The following is a 16,602-nucleotide window of genomic DNA, read 5'->3' on the forward strand; positions in this document are numbered from 1 at the left end:
GAAGGGATAGATAACACTCCATCAGAATTTCTAAAATCATTGCGGCAAGAGCTGAAAAGTGCGAGAATTGTCGCACAATCAGCTTGACAGCTCATGCATCGAAGCTGCTTACAAGAATAATATACAGAAGAATGGAAAAGATAATTGAGAATGCGCTAGGTGACGATCAGTTAGGCTTTAGGAAAAGTAAAGGGACGAGAGAGGCAATTGTGACGTTACGGCTAATAATGGAAGCAAGGCTAAAGAAAAATCAAGACACTTTCATAGGATTTGTCGACCTGGAAAAAGCGTTCGACAATATAAAATGGTGCAAGCTGTTCGAGATTCTGAAAAAAGTAGAGGTAAGCTATAGGGAGAGACGGGTCATATACAATATGTACAACAACCAAGAGGGAATAATAAGAGTGGACGATCAAGAAAGAAGTGCTCGTATTAAGAAGGGTGTAAGACAAGGCTGTAGCCTTTCGCCCCTACTCTTCAATCTGTACATCGAGGAAGCAATGATGGAAATAAAAGAAAGGTTCAGGAGTGGAATTAAAATACAAGGTGAAAGGATATCAATGATACGATTCGCTGATGACATTGCTATCCTGAGTGAAAGTGAAGAAGAATTAAATGATCTGCTGAACGGAATGGTCTAATGAGTACACAGTATGGTTTGAGAGTAAATCGGAGAAAGACGAAGGTAATGAGAAGTAGTAGAAATGAGAACAGCGAGAAACTTAACATCAGGATTGATGGTCACGAAGTCAATGAAGTTAAGGAATTATGCTACCTAAGCAATAAAATAACCAATGACGGACGGAGCAAGGAGGACATCAAAAGCAGACTCGCTATGGCAAAAAAGGCATTTGTGGCCAAGAGAAGTCTACTAATATCAAATACCGGCCTTAATTTGAGGAAGAAATTTCTGAGGACGCACGTCTGGAGTACATGGACTGTGGGAAAACCGGAACAGAAGAGAATCGAAGCATTTGAGATGTGGTGCTATAGACGAATGTTGAAAATTAGGTGGACTGATAAGGTAAGGAATGAGGAGGTTCTACGCAGAATCGGAGAGGAAAGGAATATGTGGAAAACACTGATAAGGAGAAGGGACAGGATGATAGGACATCTGCTAAGACATGAGGGAATGACTTCCATGGTACTAGAGGGAGCTGTAGAGGGCAAAAACTGTAGAGGAAGACAGAGATTGGAATACGTCAAGCAAATAATTGAGGACGTAGGTTGCAAGTGCTACTCTGAGATGAAGAGGTTAGCTAAGGAAAGGAATTCGTGGCGGCCCGCATCAAACCAGTCAGTAGACTGATGACAAAAAAAAAAAAAAAGGCCGAGGGAAGAATGACCTCAGCAGTTTGGTCCCATAGGAACTTACCACCAACACCACCACCACCACTACTTCAGTGTTGCCACTACACATCATGGCACCTAACGTTCTCCAGGCATTCGCCGAACGTGAACTCTCCGATCGGATTGTCAGAGTACGGCGTAAATCAGAACAGAGACTCTCGTTTCCTCTGATCCACTGACCAGTGGCGTTAATGTTTGCATCACATCAAGCGTCGCTTAGTACTGACTGCAGAGATGTATGTCGTATGAGGAGATACTTGACAGTTTTAAGCCATTCCTTTTAACTACCTACACACAGTCACTGTACCGGCTGGCCCGCTGGTAGCCCTTTGGAACTCACGAGTGATTCCTTCCGCTGATTCATGCGAATTTTTGCAAGCTTACTTCGCAATGCTCGAGGGTCCCTATCGTCATTATCCGAGATCTGCCTGTTCTTGGTATAAGTATGGTTATTCCTTCGTGTTTTGACTGCACAGCCATATCGCCAATAGTCGACTTGGGCAGATTTAGAAGGGTCGAAATGTATGTGAGGGATGGGGAACTCCAGTGACTAGTCCACGTTGGAAGTCACTGAGCTCTCATGAAAGACCCATAATGCTGTTACTGCATGTCTACTGACGACACAATACCTGCTTTTACACTGACTGGTCCACCTCTTCTGACATCCAGTGGTCAACTCCACATTAGATAGGGCTGTCTGGATACGATTGACTAGATCTACATCTACATCTACATGTACAAAGTTTCTCCGCAAGCCAGCGTACGGTGTGTGGTGTAGGGTACCCAGTACCACTACCAGTCATTTCCTTTCCTGTTCCACTAGCAAATAGATCGAGGGAAAAACGACTATCTATATAAGTCCAAATGAGCCCTAATTTCTCGTATGTTGTCTTTGTGATCCTTACGCGCAATGTATGTTGGTGACAGTAGAATCGTTCGGCAGTCAGCTTCAAATGCCGATTCTCTACATTTTCTCAATAGCGTTTCTCGAAAAGAACGTCGCCTCCCATTTGAGTTCCCGAAGCACTTGTGTTCCCGTAACACTTACCTGTTGTTCGAACCTGTCGGTAACGAATCTAGTAGCCCCCCTCTGAATAATCTTCCGATGTCTTCCTTCAATCCGACTTGGTACGGATACCAAACAGTCGAGCAGCGCTCAAGAATAGGTCGCACCATCGTCCTATATGCTGCCTCTTTTACAGGCGAACCACTCTTCACTAAAATTCTCCCAATAAGCCGAAATCGACCATTCGCCTTCCATACGATAGTCCTCACATGGTCGTTCCATCTCATACCGCTTTTCAACGTTACACCCAGACATTTCAACGATTTGGCCGTGTCCAGCATGTCACTAGTAATAGAGTATCCGAACATTACAGGTTTCTTCTTCCTAATTATCCGCATTAACTTACATTTTTCCATAATTAGGGCTAGCTGCCATTCGTTACACCAACTGGAAATTTTATTTAAGTCGTCTTGTATCCTCCTGCAGTCACTCAACTTTGACACCTTACCGTACACGACAGCATCAACAACAGACAATCGCAGATTACTCCCACCCTGTTTATCTGTAAAGAGAACAACAGCGGTCCCATCACACTTCCGTGGGACATACCTGACGATACCCTGCTCTCTGATGAACACCGGCCATCGAGGACTATATACTTCGTTCTATTATTTAAGAAGTCTTCGAGCCACACACGTATCTATGAATTTATTCCATAAGCTCGTACCTTCGTTAACAGCTTGCAGTGGGGCACCGTGTCAAATGCTTTCCGGAAATCTAGAAATATGGAATATGTCAGCTGCCCTTCATCCATAGTTCTCAGTCTATAATGTGAGAACAGGGCAAGCTAAGTTCGGCAGGACCGATGCTTTTTAAAACCATGCCGATTCGTGGACGTAAGCTTCTCAGTCTCAAGAACATTTATCCATATTGAAACTGAGAATATCTTCAAGGATTCTGCAGCAAGCAGAAGTTAGGGGTACGGTCTGCAATTTTGCGGGTGCGTTCTTTTACTCTTTTTATGTACTGGAGTCAGCTCTGCGTGTTTTTTAGTCGCTTGGGACTTGGTGCTGTGCGAGAGAGTCAGAACAAATGCAAACTAGACGGTGTGTATTAGGAGCTGGCACGTGTCTGCCGCAGGCTGTACGGCAGCTACGAGAGCCTGCAGCAGGGCAGCGCGACGCGGGCGCTGCAGGACCTGACCGGCGGCATCGTGCAGAGCTTCGCGCTCTGCTCGCAGGACCGCTACCTCACCTTCCAGGTGCTCAACAGCGCCGTGCCGCGCTCCAGCCTGCTCGTCGCCAGCATCAACCCCGTGAGTACCCGCCGCCGCCCTCTCCACCTTCACTTCTCAAAAGCGTTTTCAGTGTCCTCACTGGTGTACACGGAGACTCTGAAGTGCAAGACACTAATTATTTTATCCCTATTATTTGGAGAACACCGTAGCTGTTTTCGAAAATTACGCTTTAGGAAATACTGCAACTAGCCACAAGCTTTTTTCTTATATGATTTATTGTACCATTACTAGTTTCTGCCCTGAGGCCAACGTCAGATGGTAGCGTTGACTTCTTTCCAAGTTTTACATTTGCGTCCTAAAATGCAGGGTGACTTTTTCCACCGTGTTCAAAACTGTGGGGATCGATCGATGAGAGGACACGGAACAGAAAAGGTCTAATGAGCTTACGTCAGGAAAAGCATGGTTTTCATGCTAGACACCATTTATTCTATCACAAAGTGTTACAGAGACTGCAGGCTGATACGCGCTGTACCATGCAGTTACAGTATGTGCTGAAAATGGTTTCCATGTGCCTCAACTACTGCCTGTACACGCCGTAGCCTGTTCCATCTCGTATCTTTACATCGGCCACGCTGCATCCGAACAGTCTCAAAGGCATACTCAATACGCTGCTCCAGTCTCTCCATATCTGGAATGGCCTCTGCATACACGATACTTTTGAGGTGGCCCCATAACCAGAAATCGTACGGGTTGATATCTGGTGAAGGAGCAGCCCGTGCAACTAGACGCCGTCGTCTGATCCATGGAGCAGAGAAGCCACCATTGAGATGCGTCCGTACGTTAACGAGAATTGGGCTGGAGCACCATCATGTAGCAGCTACATAACCCTTAGAATCATCAGTGGCACTTCTTCCAGCAGGGGAGGCAAAGTCACCCGCAAGGAACGCCAATAGTTCGGGCCTGTTAGGTGACGTGGAAGGAAGACTGGTCCCAAAATACGGTCGCCAATTATCCCGGCCCACCCGTTCCGGCTGCACCCATGCTGGTGATACGCTGTCATCATACCATGGCGGTTCTGCATACTATACCACAGATGACTCTTATGAAAATTGAAGATACAAATCCGCATAAAGGTGGCCTCATCGGTGAACAGGATGGATGAGTCAAATCCCGGAATCGTGGTTGACTGGCGAAGAATCCGTGACAAAACTGTTCCAGATGAGTAAAGTCTGTCGCTAGTAAGCCCTGAACACGCTGTGAGTGATAAAGGCTGTAACAACTGTCACACGGTCGTCTGGATTACCCTGTACCGGTACTGACACGGATGCCGCCTTCCACAATGTTAATCACATTTTCCTCCAAGTCTGATGTCCGAACATTCGGGTATGTCTTTCATGATTTCCTGCTTCCTGAAACGACCCTGTCTCAGACAAACAGCGAAACACGGTTCCATACATTGAACACGGTGGTTGTTGTCGGCGGAGAGAGGTCTCGTGACACAATCTTGCTGTCCACCGCCCGTTGCCATTTGCTTTTCCGTAAGTAAACACCATGTTGGCAAGCTCTCGATTCGAATACGCTGTATCACATCCACTACAAGGTAAGTCAGGAAGAGATGTGAATCGGACACATTACCAATTACAACGGCAGGAGAGTGCCCTAGGGCATGACGTATGTGGAACAGTACCACCGTCTAGGAGGCATAGTGTGACTGTGGCTACATGGTACAGTGCAGATTAGACTGCAGTCTCTGTGACAAAGTATAATTGAATAAATGGGCTCTAGCATGGAAACCATGTTTTTCCGGATATAAGTTCATCAGACCTTTTTTGTCCCGTATCCTCTCATCGATCGATCCCTACAGTTTGTACACGGTGGGAAAAATCACCCTAACAAAGAACATGTGATACATGGTTTACAAGAGGTTTCAAATTTGCGACCCAAAATACAACAAAGTTTTTGTGATTACATAGTTTCACACTTATATATGCCCTATACGTTTTACTTACTTCCTGAAATATATATATATATATATATATATATATATATATATATATATATATATATATATATATCATTACAATTAAGTGCCACAAGACAAATTGCCTGCCTATTGTGACAACCCATGGGAAAATCGTACAAGTACCACATTTTAAGTACCTGGGAGAAATCATCCAGCCGTCAGGGATCAACCTAAAGGCCAATGAGGAAAGAATAAAAGAACTACAGAAAGCATATAAACTCACGTGGAATTATTATAACAAAAAGTCCATATCCATTAACGCAAAATTGGGGCACTACAACACTATCGTACTTCCGGAGGCACTGTATGCATCTGAAACAAAACAAATAGGTGGGCAAACTAAAATCAAAGAAATAGAGAAACAAGAAAGGAAAATTCTCAGGAAAATTTTTGGCTCGATACAAGAGCAAGGAATCTGGAAGAAGAGACCAACATCAGAATTATATAAATACACAGACAAGATTACGGATACAATAAGGAAAAGAAGAATGCAGTTCTACGGACATATCCACAGGATGAATGAAAACAGAATTTCAAAGCGAATTCTTAAAGTCATCAACTCAGGCAGGGGAAAAACAAAATTGATAAAAGAAGTTGAAGAGGACCTCAGACAAGCACACATAACAGTAAACGTTGCAGAAAATAGAACTGAATTCAGGAACGTCATCAAAAAACATAAATTTGACACCACAACACAGAAGAGACCAGGATGCAAATGGACAGCGGAGCGAAAGAAACAATATATATATATATATATATATATATATATATATATATATATATATATATATATATATATATATATATATATGAAGAAAATTTGGGCTCAGAAAAAACACACTCAATCATCATAAAGGAATTCAAGTTCAAACGCTCTCTTAATTGGGAATAATCGAAAATAATAATAATAATAATAATAATTACAATCAATTATTATCCACGGACTGAAGTACATACAAGAAGGCGGATACATTTGTTTACATCGGCTGCTGATTTGATGAGCCAACGAATGTGATATGTGTACAGATATGGCACATCTCTGGAGATGTGCCAGATACTTCTTGATAATACAGATAATTTTATACAGTTAAACATTTAATTATTTACTTTTGAAAGACTCTGGTAATGGCCAATGAACAATTTTGTCTCTGCTTGTTAATATTATTTCTATCATTTCAAATTATAGGAGTCGTATGAAATTTTGAAGATAAATTTGGTTCCTTAATATTAATTGATCATCCAGTAACAAGTCGGGTTTACTGTGAATGTCGTTGTATATTTCTAATTTCTCTAACAAATTCATCTGTACTTCTGTTTCGACAAAATGTAATACCTCTAAGTTTTCTTCGAAGCTTACCTCTGAGCTTCCGTATTGGAGCAAGTGAGTAGCGAAAGTTGACTTATTTAGCTTGTTGAACCTGGGAGCATCCATATGTTCTCTCCTACCAGTTTTGCCAGTGTAAAGTTTGTGGCATTGTTGTATTTTAGGACACAAATGTAAAACTTGCAAAGACGTCAACGCCACCTTCTGACAATGGGCTCAGGCATGATGCTACAATAAAATCACTTCAAAATATGTGGCTGGTTGTAATATTCCGTACAGTGTAATTCAAGATAGTAAATTTAAATTAAATGAAAATAATTTATTGTGTTACCCACTATCTAGGTTTCGCTGTTCTATTGATCAGAAAAATATATTTCAGGGAAACGCTCTTTTGTTGTGTTTAGGTGGAAACTATGTCTGCAGTAAAATATTACTTTTGGTCTTTAAACATTGTTTTGAAGACGATGGTGCCGAAAAGAACACGTGAGAACCATGACACTCATATCAATAATCTTAATAGAAAGTAACTCTAGTACACACGTAATGCAGTCTTCAAACATATCAGTCGATACCTTGAATTATTTTTCACTTTTACAACGACCTGCTCATATAGCGTAATGCGCAGAGCTTTAGCTTGCGAGAGTGGGAGTTGAGTCAGGTGAGGATCGAATCCGCGTGTCTGGTTGACGATCGTGGCTTGTGCACCAGCCACAATGAGAGTGGTTTTTAAGGCGCACTTCTACCTTCATTTAGGTGAATGCTGGGCTGGTCGTCATTTTCTGCCTCAGAAACGGCAACACGCAAACAGCTAAAATTCGATAACACACAGAACAAAGTTTACACCATCAGACAGCAGGCGCACTCGACTTTCCTTCAGCAGGTTACCACGACAACTGTGGCATCAAATAGCTAAATAAGATAAAGAGCCAAACTTGAGCACAGCGGAGCCCGTAAGTAAACAGTGGCAAAGCTCTGACGAGAAACAGTAGTTCTCATTATTTACAACATGTAAAGCCACATCGCAGTAATGGAGATTCTCTAAGATTTTTGACTATACATTTTTTTTAAATTATTTCATGTTGAAATATGTTCCTAATATTCTTGAAATGCACATGGCCAAGAGAGAGACTTCGTACATACTTCGACAGACTGTTTTCTACAGTTTACATTCTCACTCAATGCTACCTAAAGATTTTTACTATGGTTTGGTTGGGTGATTGCTAATCACCAAGGAGTATGAGAAGCACTGCTTCGCGAAAACTTTCACTCATCAGTTTCTGTTACGACATGAATGTCACTTGGTTTTTTAAAGTTCGATTTGAGGTCCGGATTTTGCGGCCACCTTGGCGCTGAACGAACGTCATCGTTCACATATGCCATGACAAAAGCGACATTGTGCGAGACATTTTACTTTTCACTTTGAAACAAAGTGTATCAAACGCAGTTTTATCACACACATTGCTGAAATCAACCAGTGTTAAATTGGTTGCCTCCCATCTGTCTATTAACTCTCTAAGATCGACTATCATTTTATTAACCTTGTGTTTAGCTGTGGAGTTTCCAAAATCCCTCTCACATTTATCGTCGACGTAAGTGACAGTAACTTGTAAGTAAGTTGAAAAATGAACTTTAAACCATTTCATATCAATTATATGATGACAGCCTTTAAGTATATTTATTCTTGGCGAACAGGCTGAATTAAGTTTTTCTTCCGATTCTGTATGAAATTTAATAGTGACGAGAGAGAAACTAAACATGCCAGTAAGAACCAGAATAATAACTTCAGCTTCGTTTTTCATTCTTTCTTTATTCATTTATCGTGAGTGTGCATGCTCCATCATTACATGCAACCTCAGAACAGACTCTCATGAAGTCTTTAGTAATGAATTTGTAATAACACGTTTTAATAAAACGCGTTTGTAGAAGTGCTGACTTGTGGTGGTAGTGATGACTAGTAATTTGTCGCAGCTTGAAACATGGGTGGTGTCGATAAAAAGTAATTTACTGCGTTCTTCGGAAACTAGATAAACAGAAACACACTTTGCTTTTCATATGATGAGACAGTGCAGTGTTCTCCACGGGACTTGAAGTACTGACACGCCGTATTCAATAGAACAGGCAGGCCAGGTTTTGGCGGTGAGCACATTTTGTGTCATTCTGGTCGACAGTTCCCTATATTCCTCGTACGGTTAAAGTGTTGGATTCCGCTTGAATTCTCTGTCTGTAGAGTCTCGCTTATTCGTCTAATGTCATCCGTGGAGCAAGAGGGGCCTTTTCTTTGAAAGTACGTTGAGCATGTGCAGTGCAGTAAGTGTGAGAGTGGAGTCCCAAATTTTACGATCTTTTCTGCTTTTTCTGCCTTGTAATTGTTTAGTGACCATCGTTATTTACTATTAATTATTTGTGTTGACGAAATACGGTAATATTATAAATCGAGAAAATTATTTCATTAGTAAGTTTTGGAAGATATTTCTAAAAAAAATTGCATCACGGGTGTACTAATGTAATGAAGTGGGAACCTGCAAATCTCTTCCATCTTGTAACCCAGCATTTCCAGACAAAACAAGTAAAAACCGGCCACACAGTCACGATTGCCGTTCTTCATCAACGATGCGTATGAAATTCATTGTCGCGTTGAGATATCTTCGCAGCAAAAACCTGCAGTTATTTATTCAACGAACTGTAGGGGCAGTCAGTGCACGCCTGTGAGTTTGGCTGCACGCCCAACAGCAGTGCACGCTTGGTTGCGGGCGAGTCAGTGAGGAAGCTGAAGAGGTGCGCGGAGAAACATCACGAGTAAAAATTAGTGGCTGTTGGGTACGTTAGGAATCACGAATAGTATACTAATTAAGACGGAGAAAAGTGTTAGTATCAAGAGTTTGATGTCTTCTCATAAAGTTGTCAGTTATCTACTCTCCAGAAAACACATTGTAACGAAAAAGAAACTGGTATGGGCATGCATATTCAAATACAGAGATACCTAAACAGGCAGAATACGGCGCTGCGGTTGACAACGCCTGTCTAAGACAACAAGTGCCTGGCGCAGTAATTAGATCGGTTACTGCTGCTAAATAACAGGTTATTAAGAGTTAAGTGAGTCTGAACGTGGAGTTATAGTCGGCGCACGAGCGATGGGACACAGCATTTCCGAGGTAGCGGTGAAGTGGGAATTTTCCCGTATGATCATTTCATGAGTGTAGCGTGAATATCAGGAATCTACTAAAACACCAAATCTGAGACGTCGGTGCAGCCCGATAAAGATCCTGTAAGAATGGGACCAACTACGACTGAAGAGAATTGTTCAACCTGACAAAAATGCAACCCTTCCGCAAGTTACTGCAGATTTCAATGCTGGGACACCAACAAGTGTCAGCGTGCAAAACATTCAACGAAACATCATCGATATGGGCTTTCGGAGCCGGAGGCCCACTCGTGTACCCTTGATGACTGCACGACACAAAGCTGTACGACGCGCCTGGGCCCGTCAACACCGACATTGGACTGTTGATGACAGGAAACATGTTGCCTGGTCGGACGAGTCTCGTTTCAGTTTGTGTGAAGTGGATGGACGTGTAGGGGTATGCAGACAACCTCATGAACCAATCGATGGACCCTGCATGGCAGCAGGGAATGTTCAAGCTGGTGGAGGCTCTGTAATGGCGTGTGGCGTCTGCAGTTAGAGTGATATGGGATCCCTGATACGTCTAAATACGATTCTGACAGGCGACACGTACGTAAGCATCCTGTGTGATCACCTACATCAATTCGTGTCGATTGTGCATTCCGTCGGACTTGGGCAATTCCAGCAGGACAACGCGACACCCCACAAGTCTAGAATTGCTGTAGAGTGGCTCCAGGAACACGTTCTGAGTTTAAACACTTCCGCCGACCACCCCAAACTCGTCAGACATGAACGTTATTGAGCGTAACTGGGATGCCTTGCAACGTGCTGTTCAGAAGAGATCTCCACGCCCTCGTTCTGTTACAGATTTATGAATAGCCCTACAGAATTCATGGTGTCAGTTCCCTCCAGCACTACTTCAGACATCTGTTGTTCTCGAGTCTATGCAATGTCATGTTGCGGCACTTCTGTGTTCTCGCGGGGGCCCTACACGATATTTGGCAGGTGTATCAGTTTCTTTGGATCTTCTGTTTATAATAACTGCTGTTAATAAGCGAGTAGATACACGAACACTGTTACAAATTTTAGAGGAAATGAGTCTGAAAAAAAATCCAGTAATGTGATTAAACAAACCCTAACCAACGCAACACCCAAGGTCAAGTTCAGAGGAAAGCTTTCAGAGGCCTTCGAGATTTAAACCGGAGTGAGACAGGATGACTGACTTTCCTCTCGCTCTTTAACTATGCACTTGATAAGGTGATCAACGAGTGTCGATGAGAAATTAAAGGAGTGGTGGAAAACGAATGGGGTGCAAGAAAAAAGAATATTGGTGGACTGTCTACCATTCGCAGATGATACTATGATATTGTAGGAACGATTAGAAGAGGCGGCTAAACAAATCACGTAATTACTGAGACAAGCGACTAAAGCAGGCGAACAGATCTCTATCGAGATGACACAATATATGACAGAGTTCGAGACAACTACTATATGGACGAAAATAGAAGGAGGAAAAATTCAGAAGGTGGAGAGATTGCAACACCTGAGGGAATGGATAGAAACTGGGCTGACAGAAACGGAAGAAATATGAGCACGAATACAGAAAATGAATTTGGAATGCAAATTAACTATGTGAGTCTATGATGAGACCAATATTTCGATCAATTTAAAACAGAGACATTAGGAGACAGTGATCCGCACTGAAGCCTTACACGCAGAGAATCTCTTAACCTGGTAAGGACAGGAGTACTTAAGAGACTAGAACTGGTGGAACGAAAGGTTCTTAGGAGGATATTGGGACTTCGAAGAACAGAAGATGGTCAGTTTAGAAGACGAGCGATTCAAGAACTGACACAAAGATAATCTCGGACATCATCAGGAAAAAGAGGAACGTGTTCTTCAGACACGTCCTTAGAACGGACCAAGTGAGGTTAACTCAGCAAATACTACAGTTTTTGGAAAACAAGAAAATCAAAGTACGCTAGTTCCAAGAGGTACAAAGGGATGTGGAAGAAAGAATACAAGAATTAGAGATATACAACAGGGTGATTTGTAAATAAAGAAATTCAGGCTTTCACGGGTTTCGAAGACAGAGCTAGACCCCGAGCAAAATCATCATGGACAGAAGAAGGAAGGAGACTTCAAGGTGCGAGAGTGAAAGAATATTTGACAAGGAGAAAGAGCAGAATAAACGAAGATGACGCGAATTAACGTGGTCCTAAGATGAACAAAACGAAAAGAAGAAGAAACGAAGTCACGTGGTGATTAGGTGCTAGACATGGGCTCGAGAAGAGTCGGATTCTAATGCAGATAAGAATTTGCGGGGTTTCTCTCAGTTACTTTAGGCTGATGGGACCGTACCTTTCAAATGGACTCGGCCATTCTGGAGTCTCGCTCATGTCGAATTTGAACGTCGCCAATGACATCTTGATGTGCAAGTTTCTGTATGTCCGTCCTTGTGCCAGGAGGTCTGGGGGATTACGGCCGTTCACTGTTGTAAGAAGTGAAACACCTACAGCCGCCTGTTGACAGTTGATGGCTGGAGAGACATGACAGTTACAGGTAGCCTGCGTAAAGCAGCTGTTGGCCACTGATGCATCGTATATATGGATCGTGATAACACCTTCGGCATCAATTAAGGCCTGAAGATGGAGTACTGAAGTAGCTACAGAATAAATGAGAGCATAAGAACAGCTGTGGGTGTTTCATTTCTTACAATCGTAATGTGCAGTTTATTGCTCCTTCATTGGCTCTCCTCACAGCTCATTTTACTGGTTATTTTATAGTCCATTACATCACACATTATGCTGTTCATTTTACTGCATATTTTATATCTAATGCACTTAAACATAATTTACTTGTTTTCTTTGCTCCTCATCTCGAGTTATTTAATTGTCCAGTGTACCATATACGTCCAAGTGTTTATGAGAACCGTAAATAAACTAATAAATCAGAATGGACGGGACGTAAAGCCCTATACGGCCTTCTTGTAGATCCGATTAATTTGCTGGAGAGGTGTTCATATGAAAAGAAGCAAGTAATACTGTGTCTGGGGTCTAGCACATTTACTATATTGTTCTGGTGTGCTTTGCGCTACATTCAGCACCGATGTTTCTTGCTTCTGAGGCTACAAAGAGGAGTTAATACGATAATGGAAGGAAATGAGGACGGAAAAAACATGTTCAGAGGATCCATGTTGCAGTAATCTACGCAGAGATGAAGAGGCTTACACGAGATAGGCTAGCGTAGAGAACTGCATCAAATCAGTTTTCGGGCTGAAGATCACAACAGCAATCATAGTTTTCTTTAGCAACAATATTCATGAGTGGTGTAGAAAGTCTTGAAAAAAATGCTGCTCGTATGATATCGACTGACTGAACAAACTGCTCTGTTGTTCTCTGAAATTCGAACAAGACTGCACACACGGTCTGCGTACACACATCAAAAAAGTTTTGCATCACCCCCGTTCCCAGAACTCCTGAAGATAGTCGTTGACTGTGGATATTGTTTCACAGACGCAGTCCCTTTGATTGTTCAGAGATGCCATTAAACCCGCTCAAAGATGTAAACAACCATGCATGAGCAGCGCCCGACAGTCGATCAGTTCCAGTCATTCCATCAGGAATGAGGTACACGGCTCGTGTTGTCTGCAGTTCAACCATGCCTAGACGGTCAATATCGCGGTTCGATCGTGTCCGCATTGTTACCTTGTGCCAGGAAGGGCTCTCAACAAGGGAAGAATCCAGGCGTCTCGGAGTGAACCAAAGCGTTGTTGTTCGGACATGGAGGAGATACAGAGAGACAGGAACAGCCAATGACATGCCTCGCTCAGGCCACCCAAGGGCATATATATTATATACGCTACTGAAATTAGTCTTAAATAAGCCATAACAACAGAGAAGAACAGTCATGTTCATCCCTACAACACTAGAGGGGAAAGTGTCCTTTATTATCTGTTATTAAAGCCGTCCGTGGCTCAGAAAGGAGTTCAAATATGCAGCAACAAAAATTTGGATCATTTGCCCAATAACATAAAATGACTTACAGGAGGAGAAAAGTTTTAAATTTAACTTGAAACCATTTCACCTGGGCAATTAGCTGTCAGCCAGTTTAGAAAAATAATCTAGTTGTTAAGTGTACACTACTGGCCATTAAAATTGCTACACCAAGAAGAAATGCAGATGATAAACGGGTTTTCATTGGACAAATATATTATACTAGAACTGACATGTGATTGTATTTTCACGCAATTTGGGTGCATAGATCCTGAGAAATCAGTACCCAGAACAACCACCTCTGGCCGTAATAACGGCCTTGAGATGCCTGGTTATTGAGTCAAACAGAGCTTGGATGGCATGTACAGGTACAGCTGCCCATCCACCTTCAACACGATGCCATAGTTCATCAAGAGTAGTGACTGGCGTATTGTGACGAGCCAGTTCCTCGGCCACCATTGACCAGACTTTCCAATTGGTGAGAGATCTGGAGAATGTGCTGGCGAGGGCAGCAGTCGAACATTTTCTGAATCCAGAAAGGCCCGTACAGGATCTGCAACATGCGGTCGTGCATTATCCTGCTGAAATGTAGGGTTTCGCAGGGATCGATTGAAGGGTAGAGCCAAGGTCGTAACACATCAGAAATGTAACGTCCACTGTTCAAAGTGCCGTCAATGCGAACAAGAGGTGACCGAGACGTGTAACCAGTGGCACCCCATACCATCACACCGGGTGGTACGCTAGTACGGCGATGACGAATACACGCTTCCAATGTGCGTTCACCGCATGTCGCCAAACACGGATGCGACCATCATGATGCTGTAAACAGAACCTGGATTCATCCGAAAAAATGACGTTTTGCAATTCGTGCACCCAGGTTCGTCGTTGAGTACTCCATCGCAGGCGCTCCTGTCTGTGATGCAGCGTCAAGGGTAACCGCAGCCATGGTCTCCGAGCTGATAGTCTATGCTGCTGCAAACGTCGTCGAACTGTTCGTGCAGATGGTTATTGTCTTGCAAACGTCCCCACCTGTTGACTCAGGGATCGAGACGTGGCTGCACGATCCGTTACATTCATGCGGATAAGATGCCTGTCATCTCGACTGCTAGTGATACGAGGCCGTTGAGATCCAGCACGGCGTTCCGTATTAACCTCCTGAACCTACCGATTCCATATTCTGCTAACAGTCATTGGATCTCGGCCAACGCGAGCAGCAATGTCGCGATACGATAAACCACAATCGCGATAGGCAAGAATCCGACCTTTATCAAAGTCGGAAACGTGACGGTGCGCATTTCTCCTCCTTACACGAGGCATCACAACAACGTTTCGCCAGGCAACGCTAGTCAACTGCTGTTTTTGTGTGAGAAATCTGTTGGAAACTTTCCTCATGTCAGCACGTTGTAGGTGTCGCCACTGGCGCCAACCTTGTGTGAATGCTCTGAAAAGCTAATCACTTGCATATCACAGCATTTTTTCCTGTCGGTTAAATTTCGCGTCTGTAGCACGTCGTCTTCGTGGTGTAGCAATTTTAATGGCCAGTAGTGTAGTTGCATGAGTTGGACTAAAAAATTAATGTGTTTATTAATGTTAACATAAATCATGTATACATGTCCTGTAAACTGATTCGATCTCTGAAACCTGTAACTGACAAACTAATTGACTTCTCTAACTTGTAAGCACAATGAGTTGTTGTATGTTAGGAGTACGTAGATGTCTGCATGTAGCGTGCCGGAGGAATGTAAGCTGACAGAGTGAGAATGTGCAGGAGAAGGAGAGCCGGCGGCAGCTGCGGCTGCGCAACGGGCTGGTGACGCAGCACGCGTACAGCGTGACGGGGCTGGCGCGCGTGCGCGGCCCGCTCGGCGAGACGCCGCTGGTGCGCCTGCGCAACCCGTGGGGGCGCGGCGAGTGGACGGGGCCCTGGAGCGAGCGCTCCTGGGAGTGGGACGGCCTCTCCGAGCGCGACAAGGAGCTGCTGTCCGTGCGCGTGCGCAACGACGGCGAGTTCTGGTCAGTACTCGCTGTTTACCTGTGCCGAGGAAATTCAGACAACACAAAAATCTAGAACATATGTGTGCGTGTGTGCGCGCGTGTGAATCCATGGGTGTTGTTGTTATTGTGGTCTTCAGTCCTGAGACTGGTTTGATGCAGTTCTCCATGCTACATTATCCTGTGCAAGCTCCTTCATCTCCCAGTACCTACTGCAGCCTACATCCTTCTGAATCTGCTTAGTATATTCATCTCTTGGTCTCCCTCTACGATTTTTACCCTCCACGCTGCCCTCCACAGCCTACATCCTTCTGAATCTGCTTAGTATATTCATCTCTTGGTCTCCCTCTACGATTTTTACTCTCCACGCTGCCCTCCAGTACTAAATTGGTGATCCCTTGATGCCTCAGAACATGTCCTACCAACCGATCCCTTCTTCTAGTCAAGTTGTGCCACAAACTCCTCTTCTCCCCAATTTTGTTCAATGCCTCCTCATTAGTTATGTGATCTACCCATCTAATCTTCAGCATTCTTCTGTAGCACCACATTTCGAA

General features: G+C 43.5%; 1 protein-coding gene across 1 annotated transcript in view; it reads left to right on the plus strand.

Moving 5' to 3' along the window:
• Positions 1 to 16,602, plus strand: part of LOC124775467 (calpain-1 catalytic subunit-like) — a 152,878-nt gene that overhangs the window by 86,496 nt on the left and 49,780 nt on the right. The window contains exons 4-5 of the mRNA XM_047250299.1: positions 3,497 to 3,671; positions 15,825 to 16,069. Of these exons, the coding sequence (XP_047106255.1) occupies positions 3,497 to 3,671; positions 15,825 to 16,069 (420 nt within the window). The remainder of the gene's footprint in view (positions 1 to 3,496; positions 3,672 to 15,824; positions 16,070 to 16,602) is intronic.

The sequence above is a fragment of the Schistocerca piceifrons genome, chromosome 2, assembly GCF_021461385.2.
Source record: "Schistocerca piceifrons isolate TAMUIC-IGC-003096 chromosome 2, iqSchPice1.1, whole genome shotgun sequence".
Taxonomy (NCBI): domain Eukaryota; kingdom Metazoa; phylum Arthropoda; class Insecta; order Orthoptera; family Acrididae; genus Schistocerca; species Schistocerca piceifrons.